The sequence below is a fragment of the Natrix helvetica genome (assembly GCF_964273705.1).
Source record: "Natrix helvetica genome assembly, chromosome: 16".
Classification (NCBI taxonomy): domain Eukaryota; kingdom Metazoa; phylum Chordata; class Lepidosauria; order Squamata; family Natricidae; genus Natrix; species Natrix helvetica.
The window spans coordinates 6,316,762-6,333,176 of record NC_138563.1 but is presented as its reverse complement, the minus strand read 5'-3'; the positions used below and the strand labels follow the sequence as shown (position 1 = coordinate 6,333,176).

Sequence of the window (16,415 nt, the reverse complement as noted above, 5' to 3'; positions counted from 1 at the left end):
TGCCTCTTCTCTTCCGAGGGAGCCCTCCCTCCCCGCTTGCAAGCGAGCAAGGAGGAGTCTACCGAAGGGTCTGCGTGTCAAGAAAGGTTAAAAAATAGCAAAGAGCACCATGGATTACCTTATGGTGCCAACTTCAGCTTCCCCAATAGAGAAACAAGATCAGGACATACTTTCAGGTCAAGCAAAGCATGAGCCTGCAACTACTCCAGGCCTTGGCACCTCCGTGGAGATCAAGCCGGAGCCCCCCGTCTTCATACCAGCTGCGCCAATTGGGGATAAAATCCCACCTAAGCCGATAAAGATCCACAAAGGCCGGCGAGGGAGCAAAATTGCACATGGCCCGAAAATAAAACGTGAGTGGCCTTGGGATGCAAAAGGGGGAAAGACAGGGGTGAAATTCACCAGGTTCTGGAGAACCGGTAGCGGAAATCTTGAGTAGTTCGGAGAACCGGCAAATACCACCTCTGGCTGGCCCCAGAGTGGGGTGGGAATGGAGATTTTGCAATATCCTTCCCCTGCCATGCTCACCAAGCCATGCCCACAGAACTGGTAGTAAAAAAAAAATTGAATTTTACCGCTGGAAAAAGAGATGGATGGGGGCAGATGTGGGGGTGGGGGTGGGAGGGAAATGAGAGCTGATGAGGACTTTCTGCTAGTAAGAGGAGAGAGGGAGGATTTAGAATAAAATATAATTTAGGATAGGATAGAATTGGAATGGAATAGAATAGAATTTAGAATGGAATAGAAGCCAGAAGAGAATGGAATAGAATTCAGAATAGAATTCAGAATAGAATAGAATAGAATTCAGAATAGAATAGAATGGAATAGAATTCAGAATAAATAGAATAGAAGAATTCTGAATAGAATAGAATAGAATTCAGAATAGAATAGAATTCAGAATAGAATTCAGAATAGAATAGAATTCAGAATAGAATTCAGAATAGAATAGAATAGAATTCAGAATAGAATAGAATAGAATAGAATTCAGAATAGAATAGAATAGAATTCTTTATTGGCCAAGTGTGATTGGACACACAAGGAATTTGTCGTTAATGCAGATGCTCTCAGTGTACATAAGGAGAATAAAAATACATTCATCAAGAATAAAAAGATACAACACTTTGTGATAGTCATAGGTTACTAATAAGCTATCAAATCATACCAGGAAACAAATAAAAACAATATAAATTGAAAGATACAAGCAACATGGTTATAGTCATAAGTGGGAGGAGATGGGTACTAGGAAGGAAGAGAAGAAGAAGAGGAATACAATCATAGTAAATAGTTTGACAGTGTTGTGGGAATTAGTTGTTAAGCAGAGTGATGCCATTCGGGGGGAAAACTGTCCTTGTGTCTAGTTGTTCTGGTGTGCAGTGCCCTATAGCATCATTTTGAGGGTAGAAGTTGAAACAATTTGTATCCAGGATTTGAGAGGTCTGTAGATAGTGGAGAAGTCTCTGATAATTTGCATACGGCCCTGGCCCCCTCTCTGCCTACGACCCAGAGCCCTCCTCAGAGCCTTCCCCAGACTCCAGGACTGGCCCATGTTCCTCCCCAACCTCCTCACTGTCCGAATCGGCTGCCAGATCTGCTGGCCGCTGGAGGGCCACAACAACGGCGAGAGGTCCTCGCAGCACGTTTGTTGCCTCAAATTGGTTGTGGTGAGTTGTCCCGTTCCATCTGACTTGACTCTCTCTCTTCTCCCCTAGAAGTGGGAAAGACTTCCCACCATCATCACCATCACCATCACCACTACAGGCGCATAACGTTAAAAGAGATCCTGACTCGCTCCTGTCAAAAGATCCACCCCTGCCTTGTTTTTCTGCGGAAGGCCATCTTTAAGCTGACCCAGTCCTTCTTGTTTGACTTCTTCATCTGTAGCGTGGTAGCCATCAACACCATTTTTCTGGTGATACAGACATTCGCTGTGGTCGAGATTCGGGGAGGTAAGGCCGTATGTCTTGTCAAGGTCTATAAGAGCTCCAGAGGTCGTATTCAGCCGATTCAGATCAGTTCGGGCGAAATGGTAGTGGTGAACTGAAGGTGGGCACCCATCTTGGGCCCACCCACCTGCCTGGGCTCAATCCCGTCCTATATCGATCGCTCTGTTGTTTAACGGCACACCAGGGGTGAAATGCTACCGGTTCGGACCAGTTTAACCGAACCGGTAGTAAAAAAAAAATGCTACAATCAGTAGCATTGGGCGACGATCAGCTGTGACGCCCGATTTATATTAGCTAGAATCGTCAGATTTCCTGCTTTCTAGCTAACCTAAATCGTGTGGCACAGCTGGTTCCCCGCCTCCTCGCTGTTCTACTTACCTTTGCAAACTCGGAAGGCTTCAAAATGTTCCTTTTTTAACGACTCACCGAACTGGTAGCAGACTTCAGAAGATTTCACCGCTGCGTCACACGCATGTGTGCGAGCGAGCGAATTGCCGTGTTTTGTGATGGCGCACGCACGCGCAGATGTGCAAACATGTGCACGCATGGGCTCACGTTTTTGGAGCTGGGCAAACCGGTAGTGACCGTATGCGAAGCCCACCTCTGAAGAGCTCCCAAGAAGCTTTGTTGAGGCTTTCACCCAGCTCTAAGTGGAATAAGGATGGGAATCTACTAGGAAATTTCAAGTCTGGAGGTTAGCGAGTAGATCCATGCAAGTCCTCGACATACGATCACAATTAAGCCCAATTTTTTTCTTTCTTTCTGAAACAAGTTGCTAAGTGAATTTTGCCCGGTGAATCACTGCAGTTGTTAAGTGAGTCTTTCCTTGTCAGAAGGACGTGAACGAGGGATCTGTTTCAGATCATTGTGAAACAGATCCCCAAGAAAGTGAGAGAGAAAAGAAAAAATTATTCGCAATTAGCGAAGAAGCTTTACCAGAAAGGGGTGTGGTTTAGATGGTTGATGCCTGAAGGTATGTTAATTTTCTGGGAGGATACCAGAGTTAGAATCAACACAACCATAGAGGCACAGGCCTTTATGGAAAAAAATAAAGCACTCCTAGATGTACCTGATGATCTTACACCCGACATACAAGACACGGGAGGGGCCGGAGCTCTGCTGCCGGGGGGAGAAGGGGCAATACCAAGAAAACTCAGATCACAAAAATGAAAGGAAATCGGCTTTATACAAATTGATTGAAACTATTATATGAATTTCTATGCTGACAAATTACTACTATGTAATATTGAATTATTTGTTTAAATGAATACTATGAGTACCGGGGGCGGGGATACCCTTCACACATTGTAACTGCCAAAATTTGTAACCTACTCCAATACCCTTTTCCTTATTATTATTTTTTAAAAAACCAATAAAACTTTGTTTTTTTTTAAAAAAAAGAAGGACGTGAAAGAGGACCCCGGGATACTACCACCACCAGAAATATGAATCAATGTCCAAGCATCTGAATTTTGATTGTGTGACCAGGGGGATGCTTCAGTGGTCATACGTGTGAAAAGCAGCCCCAAAGTTGTCACTGAACGAACCATCGAGGACTCCCTATATTCCATTAGAGAGGGTGATATTAGGGTTCCAAGTAATACACCCATAGCAAACAAAACTCAGAGGCAGGCAGATTCCTCAAAGAATAATTTTATTGGATATATCATATTGGCACAGTTCTGGTGAAAGCCGACTCTGAAGGCTCCTGCAGTTTTCACCTAATTAAAAGAAAAAGTTTCCCCAAGAAGAAAGCGGTAAGGAGAGGAGGATGGAAGGGGGAGAAAGAGAAGGAGAGAGGGTAGGTAGGAAGGGGAAGAGGAAGAGCAGGAGGAGGAGAAAGGTAAGGGAAGAAGGGAGGGGAAGGAGAGGAGGAAGGAAGGAAGTAGAGAAGGGAAGGAGGGAGAAAGGGGAGCGAGGAGGAGAGAATGAAAGGAAGACGGGGGAAAGAAGAAAGAAGTAAGGAGAGGAGGATGGAAGGGAGAAGAAGAGAAGGGGAGAGGGTAGGAAGGGGAAGAGGAAAAGCAGGAGTAGGAGAAAGGGAAGGGAAGAAGGGAGGAGAAGGAGAGAAAGAAGGAAGAAAGTAGAGAAGGGAGGGAGGGAGAAAAGAAAGGGAAAACGAGGTGTTACAAAAGGAGGAAGGGATGGTAAATAAAGCAACCCAAATTGTACATTATAACTTATTAAATGAAATAGCAAATCTATAAGAATGATAAATGTAAAGAAGAATACCAATTATGTGAATGTATAGTTAAAATGGTATGTAAGAGAATAAAAAATAAAAAATTATTCGGAAAGGAAAAGAAAGAAAAAGTTTCCCCCCTATCCCAAACAATCAGTCACATGGTCTAATCAGGGTGCCGTCCAGTTGCCTGGTAACTTCACTCCTCCTCTCTCCGACCACCTGTGGGAATGTCCTTGGTTCCCAGGAGAAAGTGTTTTGTTTTGGCTGTAGTCTTCAAGGTTGGCAGATGATTTCTCTCGTCGTCTTGCTTCTGATGATCTGTCTTTCATCCTCTCTTTAGAATGGTTCTTCTCGGCCCTGGATCCGATTTTCCTTGGTGTCTACGTGGTGGAGGCCATTCTCAAATTCATTGCATTAGGTTTTACCTATTTCCGTGACCCCTGGAATGTCATTGGTGAGTCTTTTGCCATAGGGACAAGATGATGTGGCCTGCCAGAGACCAGCAGAGCTGATAGCAGATTTGGGCAGGGAGGAGGTTGGGGAGGAACCTGGGCCAGTCCTGGAGTCTGGGGAAGGCTCTGAGGAGGGCTCTGTGTCACAGGCAGAGAGGGGGCCAGGGCCGTCTGACAGTTATCAGCTGCCTTCAGAGTCAGACATCAGTGAGGCAGACGAACAGCTGGAGCCTGTTCCTAGTGTGCGCATGCACAGAGGTGCCAGACGAAGGGAACAGCTAAAGAACAGGGGCCGACTTGGGAGTAAGGCCACAGGTAGACGATGAATGGCCCCTCCCAGAGGAAATAAAAGAGGAGCGACAGGGGAGTGGAGTTTGCAGGAGAGACAATTAGTTCGCTTCATTGGTTCGTGACACTCTGAGACTCCTGGCCAAGTTCTGCAGACATCAGCCTGGCAGCTCTCCAAGCCAGAGAAGGTCTGTGACCGTAAATCCTCCCTTGAAAGACTTTGCTCGATGTGAAGTAGCAGAATTCACATTCAATTAATAAAAGGGGTTTTTGACGGGACGAGGAAATTTGCTTCAGGCTCTTGGGAAGCCTCGGTCAGAACACAAGACATGGGGGAAGTCACAGGGACAGGCTTGCAATGGGTACAAAACTTGGAACAGGCAATGGGAGAAAACACCGATGGAATTCCATGCATTAGACTTCCAAATTGAAACCCGGCGGTGATTTCAGTATGGTTTGTGGCCCTATTGCTCTCTTTAAATTTTTGGGAGAAACCTCCAATCAAATTGCTGACAGTCAGTTTGATGTAATGGTTAAGATGCTGGCCTAGAAATCAGGAGACTGGGAGTTCTAGTCCCACTTTAGGCATGAAAGCCAACTGGTTTATTTTGGGCCAATCACTAGGAGATGGTGAGTTCCAGTCCCGCCTTAGGCATGAAAGCCAACTAGGTGACTTTGAGCCAATCACTAGGAGATGGTGAGTTCCAGTCCCGCCTTAGGCATGAAAGCCAACTAGGTGACTTTGAGCCAATCACTAGGAGATGGTGAGTTCCAGTCCCGCCTTAGGCATGAAAGCCAACTGGGTGACTTTGAGCCAATCACTAGGAGATGGTGAGTTCCAGTCCCGCCTTAGGCATGAAAGCCAACTGGTTTATTTTGGCCCAATCACCAGGAGACTAGGAGTTCTAGTCCTACTTTATGCATGAAAGCCAACTGGGTGACTTCGAGCCAATCACCAGAAGATGGTCAATTCTATTCCACCTTAGGCATGAAACCCAACTAGGTGACTTTGGTCAATCACCAGGAGACTAGGAGTTCTAGTTCCCACCTTAGCTATGAAAGCCAACTGAGTGAATTTGGGCCAATCATCAGGAGACTAGGAGTTCTAGTCCTACCTTAGGCATGAAAGCGAGCTTGGTGGATTTATCCATCTCGCGGCTTTTTCGGAGTTCTAGTTCCCACCTTAGCTATGAAAGCCAGCTGGGTGACTTTGGGCCAATCACCAGGCGACGGTGAGTTCTAGTCCTACCTTAGGCATGAAAGCCAGCTGGGTGGATTTATCCATCTCGCGGCTTTTCTTTTCTTCCCCCCCCCCTCCTTTCTCTTCCCTGATCAGATTTCTTCATCATGTTTATGGCGTTGTTGGAATTCATGCTCGCCCTGCACTTCACCGCCGGTCAGGGAAACCGAGGCAACACGCTCACGCTCTTCCGCGTCCTCAAAATCGTCAAGGGGATTCGCGCCATACGAGCCATCCGTTTCCTCCTCACCCTCCGGTCAGCAACGAAATCCATCCATTGATCAATAGTCGGATTGCTAATCCTATGAGGATGCCTGCCCCCCGTTCTCCCCATTGGGGTGGGGGGAGACAATAGCGCAGTCCCCGCCTAATAAACCAGGACAGGCCAAATCAATGGAGACCCCAAATTCAGGAATTGGAAGGTCGAGTCCCTTTTCCCAGTTTGGTGTAGTGGTGGATGATCCAGGCTAGAAACTGGGAGATTGTGAATTCTAGTCCTGCCTTGGGCGTGAAAGTCGGCTGGGGTTCTTTGGGGCCAATCAGCAAGGGATGGAGAGTTCTAGTCCCACCTTAGGCGCAAAAGCTGGCTGGGCGACTTTGAGCCAATCGTCAAGCGATAGTGAGTTCTAGTCCCTCCTCAGACAGCTGGGTGACTTTGGGGCAATCACCGAGAGACTATGAGTTCTAGTCCCACCTTAGGCATGAAAGCCGGCTGGGTAAGTTTGGGCCAGTCACTAGGAGAGGGGGAATTCTAGTCCTGCCTTAAGCATGTATGGCAGCTAGGTGACTGGGCTGGGTGGCTTTCCGTTGCTGTGGGGGAAATAGAAGGAGGAAGATTAAGTATATTAAATAGTATTAAATAATAAAGGCAGGGAGGGAGGGAGGGAGGGAGGAAGGAAGGAAGGAAGGAAGGAAGGAAGGAAGGAAGGAAGGAAGGAAGGAAGGAAGGAAGGAAAGGACAGGACTCTCCCAGAGAAAAAGACACCTTAATAACTCTTCTCCTTTTTTTTCTTTTTTCTTGTTTTCTTCTAGGATAACAGAGAATCTGCAAGAAATCACAGGGACTTTTATGCTTTCCTTCCAGTCCATTGGAGCTATTATTCTTCTCATGTTCTCTTTCCTATGTATCCTCCCAGCAAGAAAGGGGGAGGGGGGAGCAATAGCATTTATTCGTTTATTCTCCCTGCTTATTTTATTTTATTTTTGTTCAAACTTGGCAACTTTCAGATGTATCTACCTCAACTCTCACAATTCTCCAGTCTCTAGTTGAAGTCTATACATCTTAAAGTTGTCAAGTTTGAAAAACCGTTTCACTCCCCAAAGGGGTTTAAACAACACAAGATTCCCAGCCTCACCCCACACTATTGTATGTATGTGTGTGTACACACACACACACACACACACACACACACACACACACCACACTCCCTTGCCCTGATGGCATTACCTAGCTGGGTCATGAAACATTGGACTCATTTGTCTCCCATCTCCGCCCAGAGGTGAATTTTAGGAATTGAGCCCATTTCTGACTCCGTCCTAGTCAGTTTCACAGAAAATTCCCACTTCCTTTTCCCTGTTTGAATCCAGTCATCACTTCCTGCTAGATGGGTGTCCGACATTTAAAACAGGCTCAAGCCCGGGTTCGTGTTCTGACCCAGGCTCCCTGAAAAAGCCCGAGGCAGAGTCCTGATCCCGACAAAACCCCTTTTATTAAACGAATGTGAATTCCTCCCATTCCCATTCAGCCAAGGCCTGGCAAACAGCCTTTCAAAGGAGTATTTATGACCACAGACCTTATCTAGCTTGGAAAGCGGCCATGTCAATATTTTCCCAAATGCAAGGAAAGTCTCAGGGCACAGAGTCTCTGAGATTCACGGACAGATCTTCACACCCCTGAAAGGAATCAAACGAACGAACGAACGAATTGTTTCCTGCAAAAGCCCCCTCCCCTTTCGCTCCTCTTTTATTTCTTATGGGAGGGGCCATTCATCGTCCACCTGTGGCCTTCCTCCCAAGTCGACCCCTGTTCTTTAGCTGTTCCCTTCTGCGCATGGACACACTGGGAACAGGCTCCAGCTGTTCTTCTGCCTCACTGATGTCTGACTCCAAAGGCAGCTGATAACTGTCAGACGGCCCTGGCCCCCTCTCTGCCTCCGACACAGAGCCCTCATCAGAGCCTTCCCCAGGCTCCAGGTTCTATTCCGCCCCAACTTCCTCACTGTCCGAATCTGCTGCCAGCTCCGCTGACGGGCCACAACAATTCAAAACTCACCCATCTCCTCCTCCCTTCTCAGTCCCCGAGAATTGCTGTTTCCTCTTCCTTGACTCCCATGTCTTCCGACTTCCAGTCATGTCTTCGGTGGTGCTGTGTGACATGTTCCACGACGCGGATCAGAAACATTTCGGGGACCTTTTCAAAACCATCTTCACCCTTTTTCAACTTTTCACGTTGGACGACTGGTCGATCATTTATCTCACGTGCCACGCTGCAGGTAGAGAGAAGTCAGGATCCGTTAAATCCGGGGTGGGGATTCATCCGTTTGCCAATTCAATCCCCTGTCAAGGGGCTGTCTTGCTTCCCCAAGTCTATTGTCTTAGAGCTCCAGCTCCTGACTTTACAGAAGTCCTCGACTTATGGCCACAATGGAGCCCAAACTTTCTGTGGCAAAACGAGACATTCGTTAAGTCAGTTTTGCCCCATTTTGCAACCTTTCTTGCCACCGTCGTTAAGTGAACCATTGCAGTTCTTACTAAACCCGGTTGTTAGGTGAATCCTTGCTTGCCGCAAGATCGCAAAAGGGGACCACATGATCCCGGGACACTCCAACCGTCATAAATATGAGCCAGTTGTTCTCACAGTCAGGAAATCCCTCCTTATTTCCAGGTTGAATATCTCCTTGTTTATTAATTAATAATGAATTAATAATATGTTTACTTTCCCTGCCATTTTATACAGCCATTACAGATCTTCATGAGGTTCATGAGTTTGCATAGGATGTCTTGTTTCATAAAAGCCTAGAGGGAGGTTTATTAAAAAAAATAAACAGCTGCAGAATTCATGTAATGTTCAGGTCATTTGATCTTGGTTGCAGAGAATACAGGCAGTCCTTGACTTACAACCCTTCGTTTAGTGGCCATTTGAAGTTAAAGCAGTGAAAAAAGTGAGTTGAGACAATTTTTCATACTTACGACTATTGCAGCATCCCCAAGGTCACATGATCAAAATTCAGCCACTTGGCCATTGACTCATATTTATGACGGTTGAAGTGTCTCGGTGTCATGTGATCCTTTTGATAGATAGATAGTTGGCTGGCTGGCTGATAGATATATGATAGGTAGGTAGGTAGGTAGGTAGGTAGATAGATAGATACTGGTAAATAGACAGATGATAGAGATATATGATGGATAGATAGTTGGATGGATGGATGGATGGTAGATATATGATAGATAGATGATAGATAGATAGATAGATAGATAGATGGATGGATGGATGGATGGATGGATGGATGGATGGATGGATAGATAGATAGATAGATAGATAGATAGATAGATAGATAGATAGATAGATAGATAGATAGATACCGGTAAATAGACAGATGATAGAGATATATGATAGATAGATAGATAGATAGATAGATAGATAGATAGATAGATGATAGATAGATAGATAGATAGATAGATAGATAGATAGATAGATAGATACACAGATAGACAGATAGATACACAGATAGACAGATAGATACTGGTAAATAGACAGATGATAGAGATATAAGATAGATAGATAATTGAATGGATGAATGGATGATAGATAGAGAGAGATAGATAGATAGATAGATAGATAGATAGATAGATAGATAGATAGATAGATAGATAAATAGATAGATACCAGTAAATAGACAGATGATAGAAATATATGATATATGATGGATGGGTGGATGAGTGGATGATAGATATATGATAGATGATAGACAGGATATGTAGATGAATGGATTGATGGATGGATGGATTGATGGATTGATTGATAGATGATAGAGATAGATAGATAGATAGATAGATGATGGATGGATGGAGGAAAGAGAGAGAGAGATGAGAAATAGAGATAGATATATATAGGATAGATGAGAGAGAGAAAGAGAGATGAGGGGGGCAGTAACTGGGTGTCCTGCAGATGACCTGTTATCTGGAATATCCCTCTACACCATGTTCCCTTTCTTCCTTCTAGGTGCTTGGTACATTATTATTTTTCTCATCGTCTATATCCTTGTGGAGTATTTTTTGCTTCTCAAGTAAGTATGGCCCAGGGAGACCCATTAAGGTGGGCGGTTGAGGAATAATAAAAAAAAAAACCTGTGAACCAGTCTCTGAAACAGCTCCCAAATTCAGATTATTTTCACCCAGCTGTCACCTTGATCCTTTATGGCTGATCTGAGTAGAAAAGCAGAAAAGGAGGATAAAGGCGGGAGAGGCTTACATTTATTTATTTATTTATTTAGCTTGTCAAACACGTACGAGATAACAGGTATAAGTATAAACATGGACATGAACAAAGGAAGTAAATACAGACAAATGAAGACAGTAGGACAGGGCCGTTAGGCACGTTGGTGCGTTTATGCACGCCCCCTTTACGGATCTCTTAGGAATGGGGCGAGGTCCACAGTGGATAGTTTGGGGTTGAAGCTGTGGGGGGGTTTGAGGATGTAACAACGGAGTCGGGTACAGCATTCCAGGCATTGTGGCTGAAGTCAAATTTTCTGCAGTCGAATTTGGAGCGGTTTACCTTGAGTTTGTATCTATTGTTTGCCCATGTGTTATTGTAATTGAACCCGCTTTTGGCATGCGATGGCATGGTGGGACCCATTTTTCGCTCTCCCCAGGCTCCATAGCCTTTTAGGAGCCTGGGGAGGGCAAAAACGGCCTTCCCCACCCCTCCGGAGGCCAAAAACAGCCAGTTTCCCGACTTCTGGTGGGCCCGAAAATCGGCTGGCTTGCATGCCGGAGCTGAGCTTATGTGCGCACCAATAAGACTCTGCGTGTCACCCGTGTAGCATGTGTGCCATTGGTTTGCCATCACAGATCGAGGTTGCCCAAGGCCAACATTTTGATCCTGGTGGCATGAGAGATTCTATGGTGAGCGGAGGAGTGGAGGACCTCTTCTCGTGAAATACCTCTGGACTCGATCGTGTTACTGTCCGTTATACAGTGTGGATTCCAGGCAAACGAGCTGTATTTAAGAATTGGTCTCTAAATAGCAGAAGGGTATCTGGGAGGAGTTAGTGAAAAAGGATTTAAAACTACAGGTAGTCCTTGATTTACAACGTTTAGTGACCATTCAAAGATACAACAGCACTGAAAAAAGTGGCTTAGACCAATTTTCCCCCCTCTAACCATCGCAGCGTCCCATGGGCATGTGAGCAAAATTCAGACGCTTGGCAACTGATTCATAGTTATGACCGTGGCAGTGTCCCGGGGTCTCGTGATCCCTTTTTGCGACCTTCTGACAAGGTCACTTAACAACATCCCCACGGCCAAGCGAACAAAATAGATGCCTGGCAACTGACTCAGACTTATGACCGATGCTGCGTCCTGAGATCACGTGATCTCCTGACAAGCAAAGCCTATGGGGAAGCCGGATTCACTTAACAACCGCGGGGCTTACGTAACAACTGCGGCGATTCACTTAGCAACTGTGGGCTGGCTAGGCCGTAAATTGGGGCAAAACTCATTTAACAAATGTCTCGCTTGGCAGCAGGAATTTTGGGCTCAATTGTGGTCGTACGTTGAGGACTACCTGTATATAGAAATAGCTTTTTAAAAAAGAAAAAAGGAAATGGAAGTTTAATTCTATTTATTTATGTCTTTTAACATGGGGTCAATTAACTAGATGCTTTAGGGGTCAGTATTATGTGGGGGGAAAAAACCCCAAATCTCTCTTGCAGCCTCGTGATTGCTGTTCTGGTGGACAATTTCCAAATGTCCCTCCTCAAACGCCAAGAGAAGAAGAAACTGAAGGTCAATTCTGATTTTTTTTGGGGGGGGGGGGGAGAGAAGGAGTGAATAATTGCGTATTTGGAAGAAGATGTATAAACCTAAAGCAGGGGTGTCCAAACTTGGGAACTTTAAGACTTGTGGACTTCAACTCCCAGAAGTTTGGACACCCCTGACCTAAAACATGGTTCTATGTTTAAAACAGTCAGATGTGTGGATCAATTGGGGATGATGGTATCTGTAGTCTATTGCCCATGCTGCTGAAGAATATTGAGGTAGTATAATCCTAAAGCCAGGCAGCGTATCATGAATTTATTTTTTTTCCAATGCTTTAGTATAGAATAATATATTAATGTAGTAGTAGAAAATTAGAATTCAGCTTTTCCTTTTGCTACCATCTTCTTTCTTTTTTCTTTTCTCTTTTTCATCTTTCTTTCCTTACCTTTCTTTCTTTCTTCTTCTTTCCTGTACCTTTTTCTTTTTCTTTCTCCCTTTCTCTTTCTTTCTTTCCTTTCTTTACCATTCTTTCCTTTACCTTTCTTTCTTTCTTTCTTTCTTTCTTTCTTTCTTTCTTTCTTTTTCTTTTTTCTTTCTTTCTTTCTCTATCTTTCATCTTTTTTAAATCTTTCTTTCATTTACCTTTCTTTTACTTCTTTCTTTCTTCTCTCTCCTTCCTTCCTTCCCTCCCTTTCTCTCTCTCTCTGCCTTTATTCTCCCCCTGGTGACTCAGGCAGTTACAGACAGAAATTCAGCAGGTGCAGCCTACTTTCTTCACCATTTCTTTCTTTTTCTCCTTCCTTTCTTCCTCTCTTTCTTTCTCATTTCTTTTTCTTTCTTACTCTTTCTTTCATCTTTCTTTTCTTTCTTCATCCTAAATATCAGTTCTGGTTAATTTTTATTCTGTACTCAAAAATCCTCATGAAGTTTATTAAAACAGGAAGATTAAGTTAGCCTAACCACCCCCTGCTAGTTGGGAGAATGGTGGAAATTATTCTTGATCAACCAGCTGGACTCATTTGCCTTGAGCTCAGATCTAATCCAAGGTCCCAGGTTGTCTTTTCAGAGTAGACCAGAAGCAAGAATCTTCTTCCTCCTCTCCTGCCATTGCTGACTTACTCTCTTCACTCTTGAATTAGCAAAAAATTGTCCAGCTGAAAGACAGCACCGCGGAAGATAATCCAGTCAAGCAAGCAGGTGATGGTCAGATTGAGGTGGGTGCGGTGGAGGGGGTTCAAACTTGAACAAAGAAAGAGGATTTGACAGGCCTGTCCCATTGCTGGTCCAACGTGGGCAGGTAAAGATCGGTTCCGTGCAAATTCTGACTGGGGAATTCTGGGAGTTGAAGTCCACCCATTTTAACGATACCAGAGGTGAGAAACCCTGCTTTACAACGCAGGGACTCCAGAGACGGTATTCAGCAGTAGACCTCGCTGGGCTAGTCCCTGATACTTTAGTGCAAAGGGTGGGGTGGGGGTGGGGGACAGGATAACTCTGTGTGTGTGGAAATCCTTGCTAATCTGGACCCCTTTTCGTATCTTTCTTTGCTACAGAGAAGACCAAGTTGAAAGAACAGGAAGAAGAAACCCTGTTTAGAAGGACGGTGATGGAAAAATACGGTAGCCTTGAGCTGAATGACAAGTGAGAATTAAAACCAGAGAGCAGGATAATAGATTTGGAAGGAACCTTGGGAGGTCTTCTAGTCCAACCCCCTGCTCAGGCAGGAAGCCTTTCCAGACAAATAGCTATTCAATCTCTTCCTAAAAACCTCTAGTGTTGGGGAATCCACAATATCTGGAGGCAACTCATTTCCACTGGTTAATTGTTCTCACTGTCAGGAAATTTCTCCTTAATTCTAGGTTGCTTCTCTCCTTGATTAGTTTCCATCCATTGCTTCTTGTCCTGCCTTCTGGTGCTTTGGAGGATAAGTTGACCCTCCCCTCTTCTCTGTGACAGCCCCTCAACTGTTGGAAGACTGCTATCATGTCCCCCCCTAGTCCATCTCTGTTAGAATAGACATACAGTTTGAACACCGAAACGTAGAACAATTAGGACGGAAGGGACCTTGGAGGTCTTCTAGTTCAGTCCCCCCACCCACCCCGCTCGTAGCAGGAATTCTAGTTCCCATAAACTAATAAATAAACATAAATAAATAAACAAACAAACATTGTTTTTAAAAAAATTATCATTTTTTGCTTCTTTCAGAGAATGGCAGCTTCTGTACAATTACTTCCAGATAATGACAGCAATTGAGAACAGTCAACAGCAGTTGCAGTCACAAGCTACTACCACTGACAAGATCCTGGACACGTTTTTCGAGGTATGGATTAAAAACGTCAGCTGGATTCTCTCTGTCCCTCAAAAAGCCGCTTCACTTAATTAGTCTTCACTTTTAAAAAGATTTTTATCCTATCCTATCTAAAAGATTTTTATCCTATCCTATCCTATCCTATCCTATCCTATCCTATCTATTCTTCATTTCATTCCATTCCTGTTCCATTCCTATTCTGTTCTATTCCATTCCATGCTATGCTATGCTATTCTTTTCCATTCTATTCTATTCCATTCCTTTCTATTCCTATTCTATTCTATTCCTTTCTATTCCTGTTCTGTTCCATTCCATTCCTTTCCATTCAAAATTCTCCTCTTCTATTCTAGTCTATTCCATTCCATTCCATTCCTTTCTATTCCTATTCTATTCTATTCCATTCCTTTCTATTCCTGTTCTATTCTATTCCATTGCTTTATATTCCTGTTCTGTTCCGTTCTGTTCCGTTCCATTCCATTCAAAATTCTCCTATTATATTCTATTCTATTCCATTCCATTCCATTCCATTCCTTTCTATTCCTATTCTATTCTATTCCATTCCTTTCTATTCCTGTTCTGTTCCGTTCCGTTCCATTCCATTCCTTTCCATTCAAAATTCTATTCTATTCTATTCTATTCCTTTCTATTCCTATTCTATTCTATTCTATTCCATTCCATTCCTTTCTATTCCTATTCTATTCTATTCCATTCCTTTCTATTCCTGTTCTATTCCATTCCTTTCTATTCCTGTTCTGTTCCATTCCATTCCTTTCCATTCAAAATTCTCCTCTTCTATTCTAGTCTATTCCATTCCATTCCATTCCTTTCTATTCCTATTCTATTCTATTTCATTCCTTTCTATTCCTGTTCTATTCCATTCCTTTCTATTCCTGTTCTGTTCCGTTCCGTTCCATTCCATTCCTTTCCATTCAAAATTCTATTCTATTCTATTCTATTCTATTCTATTCCTTTCTATTCCTATTCTATTCTATTCTATTCCATTCCTTTCTATTCCTATTCTGTTCCGTTCCATTCCATTCCTTTCCATTCAAAATTCCCCTATTCTACTCTATTCTATTCTATTCTATTCTATTCCTATATTCCATTCCATTCCGCATTCCTGTTCTCTTCTACTCCACACTATTCTGTTCCATGTTATTCTACAAGTTACAGGAGCTCACTTGAACTCTATGCTTATCCAGAAGGAGTTCCCAGTCTCTGCTTTCACTGTACTATGGCTTATAACGGTTATACTCCCTACCCACCACTAGGGGACACTATGTGAACAGTTTCATCCTTGTTGGGATTTTTTCCCCAACTTTAAGTAGTCCTTGTCTTAGATCTTACAAGTTCAATTCATTATGGGGGTTTGAATTCAGACGTCTTTGAATGCATCCTCGAGGGCCAGTATTGAATACAGTAACCACACTAGGGAGCACAGAGGAGACTAATTTCCCTATCTTCTCCTTACAGACATCTGAAGACGATTTCTTTCCTAAATGAAACAGAGAAATCCATGATTCACTAGTGGGATGATTTTTTTTTTAATGCTACCAGCAACTGCTGCAGTTAAAAAGTTGGCATAGCAGCTTATTTTGAAGACCTGATGTTACCATACAACACTTGTGTTAACAAAATCGGGTTGGGATTCTTAGTATTTAAGCAGTTGTTTTGCCGGGGGTGGATAGCTAGGAGCCCCAAAATTTGTTTCAGAGATTACAGCTGCTTTGGTTCAGAATGTCAGGCCAAGACTTTATTTTTAATATTTTCTATATTGCTGCCAGCGAGCAATTTTTCCACCTTCAGAGAAATATCTTCGCATCCATTTCAAATTTTCAAATTTAAAATTTAAAAAACGATCTTAAAAGCAAAAGGTTTTAAATCAAGGAAGCTTGGACCGAATCTAAATATTTTTGCATATAAATTGTTGATGGGTAACTGATTTATGGAACCCCTTCAAGGGTGAAAATAATAAAGAGATTTCATTACAAAGCATCTTTCCTTTCCATCTGTTCTT

General features: G+C 43.5%; 1 protein-coding gene across 3 annotated transcripts; it reads left to right on the top strand.

Moving 5' to 3' along the window:
- The first annotated feature begins 99 nt into the window (after nt 1-99).
- On the top strand, nt 100-16,386 carry CATSPER1 (cation channel sperm associated 1). Of its 3 annotated transcripts, XM_081968548.1 has the most exons (12): nt 100-353; nt 1,710-1,946; nt 4,469-4,582; nt 6,205-6,364; nt 7,141-7,232; nt 8,457-8,600; nt 10,331-10,394; nt 12,045-12,117; nt 13,230-13,287; nt 13,644-13,731; nt 14,296-14,410; nt 15,872-16,386. In XM_081968548.1, exons 1-12 carry the CDS (start codon nt 110-112, stop codon nt 15,899-15,901), a joined length of 1,419 nt encoding a protein of 472 aa, XP_081824674.1. In that variant the 5' UTR covers nt 100-109; the 3' UTR covers nt 15,902-16,386. The 3 variants fall into 3 exon arrangements, 1 of the variants encoding a protein (XP_081824674.1); XR_014176621.1 differs by lacking the exon at nt 15,872-16,386 and having other exon boundaries at nt 13,230-13,463; nt 14,296-14,344; XR_014176620.1 differs by lacking the exons at nt 13,230-13,287; nt 15,872-16,386.
- Nucleotides 16,387-16,415: the final 29 nt, after the last annotated feature.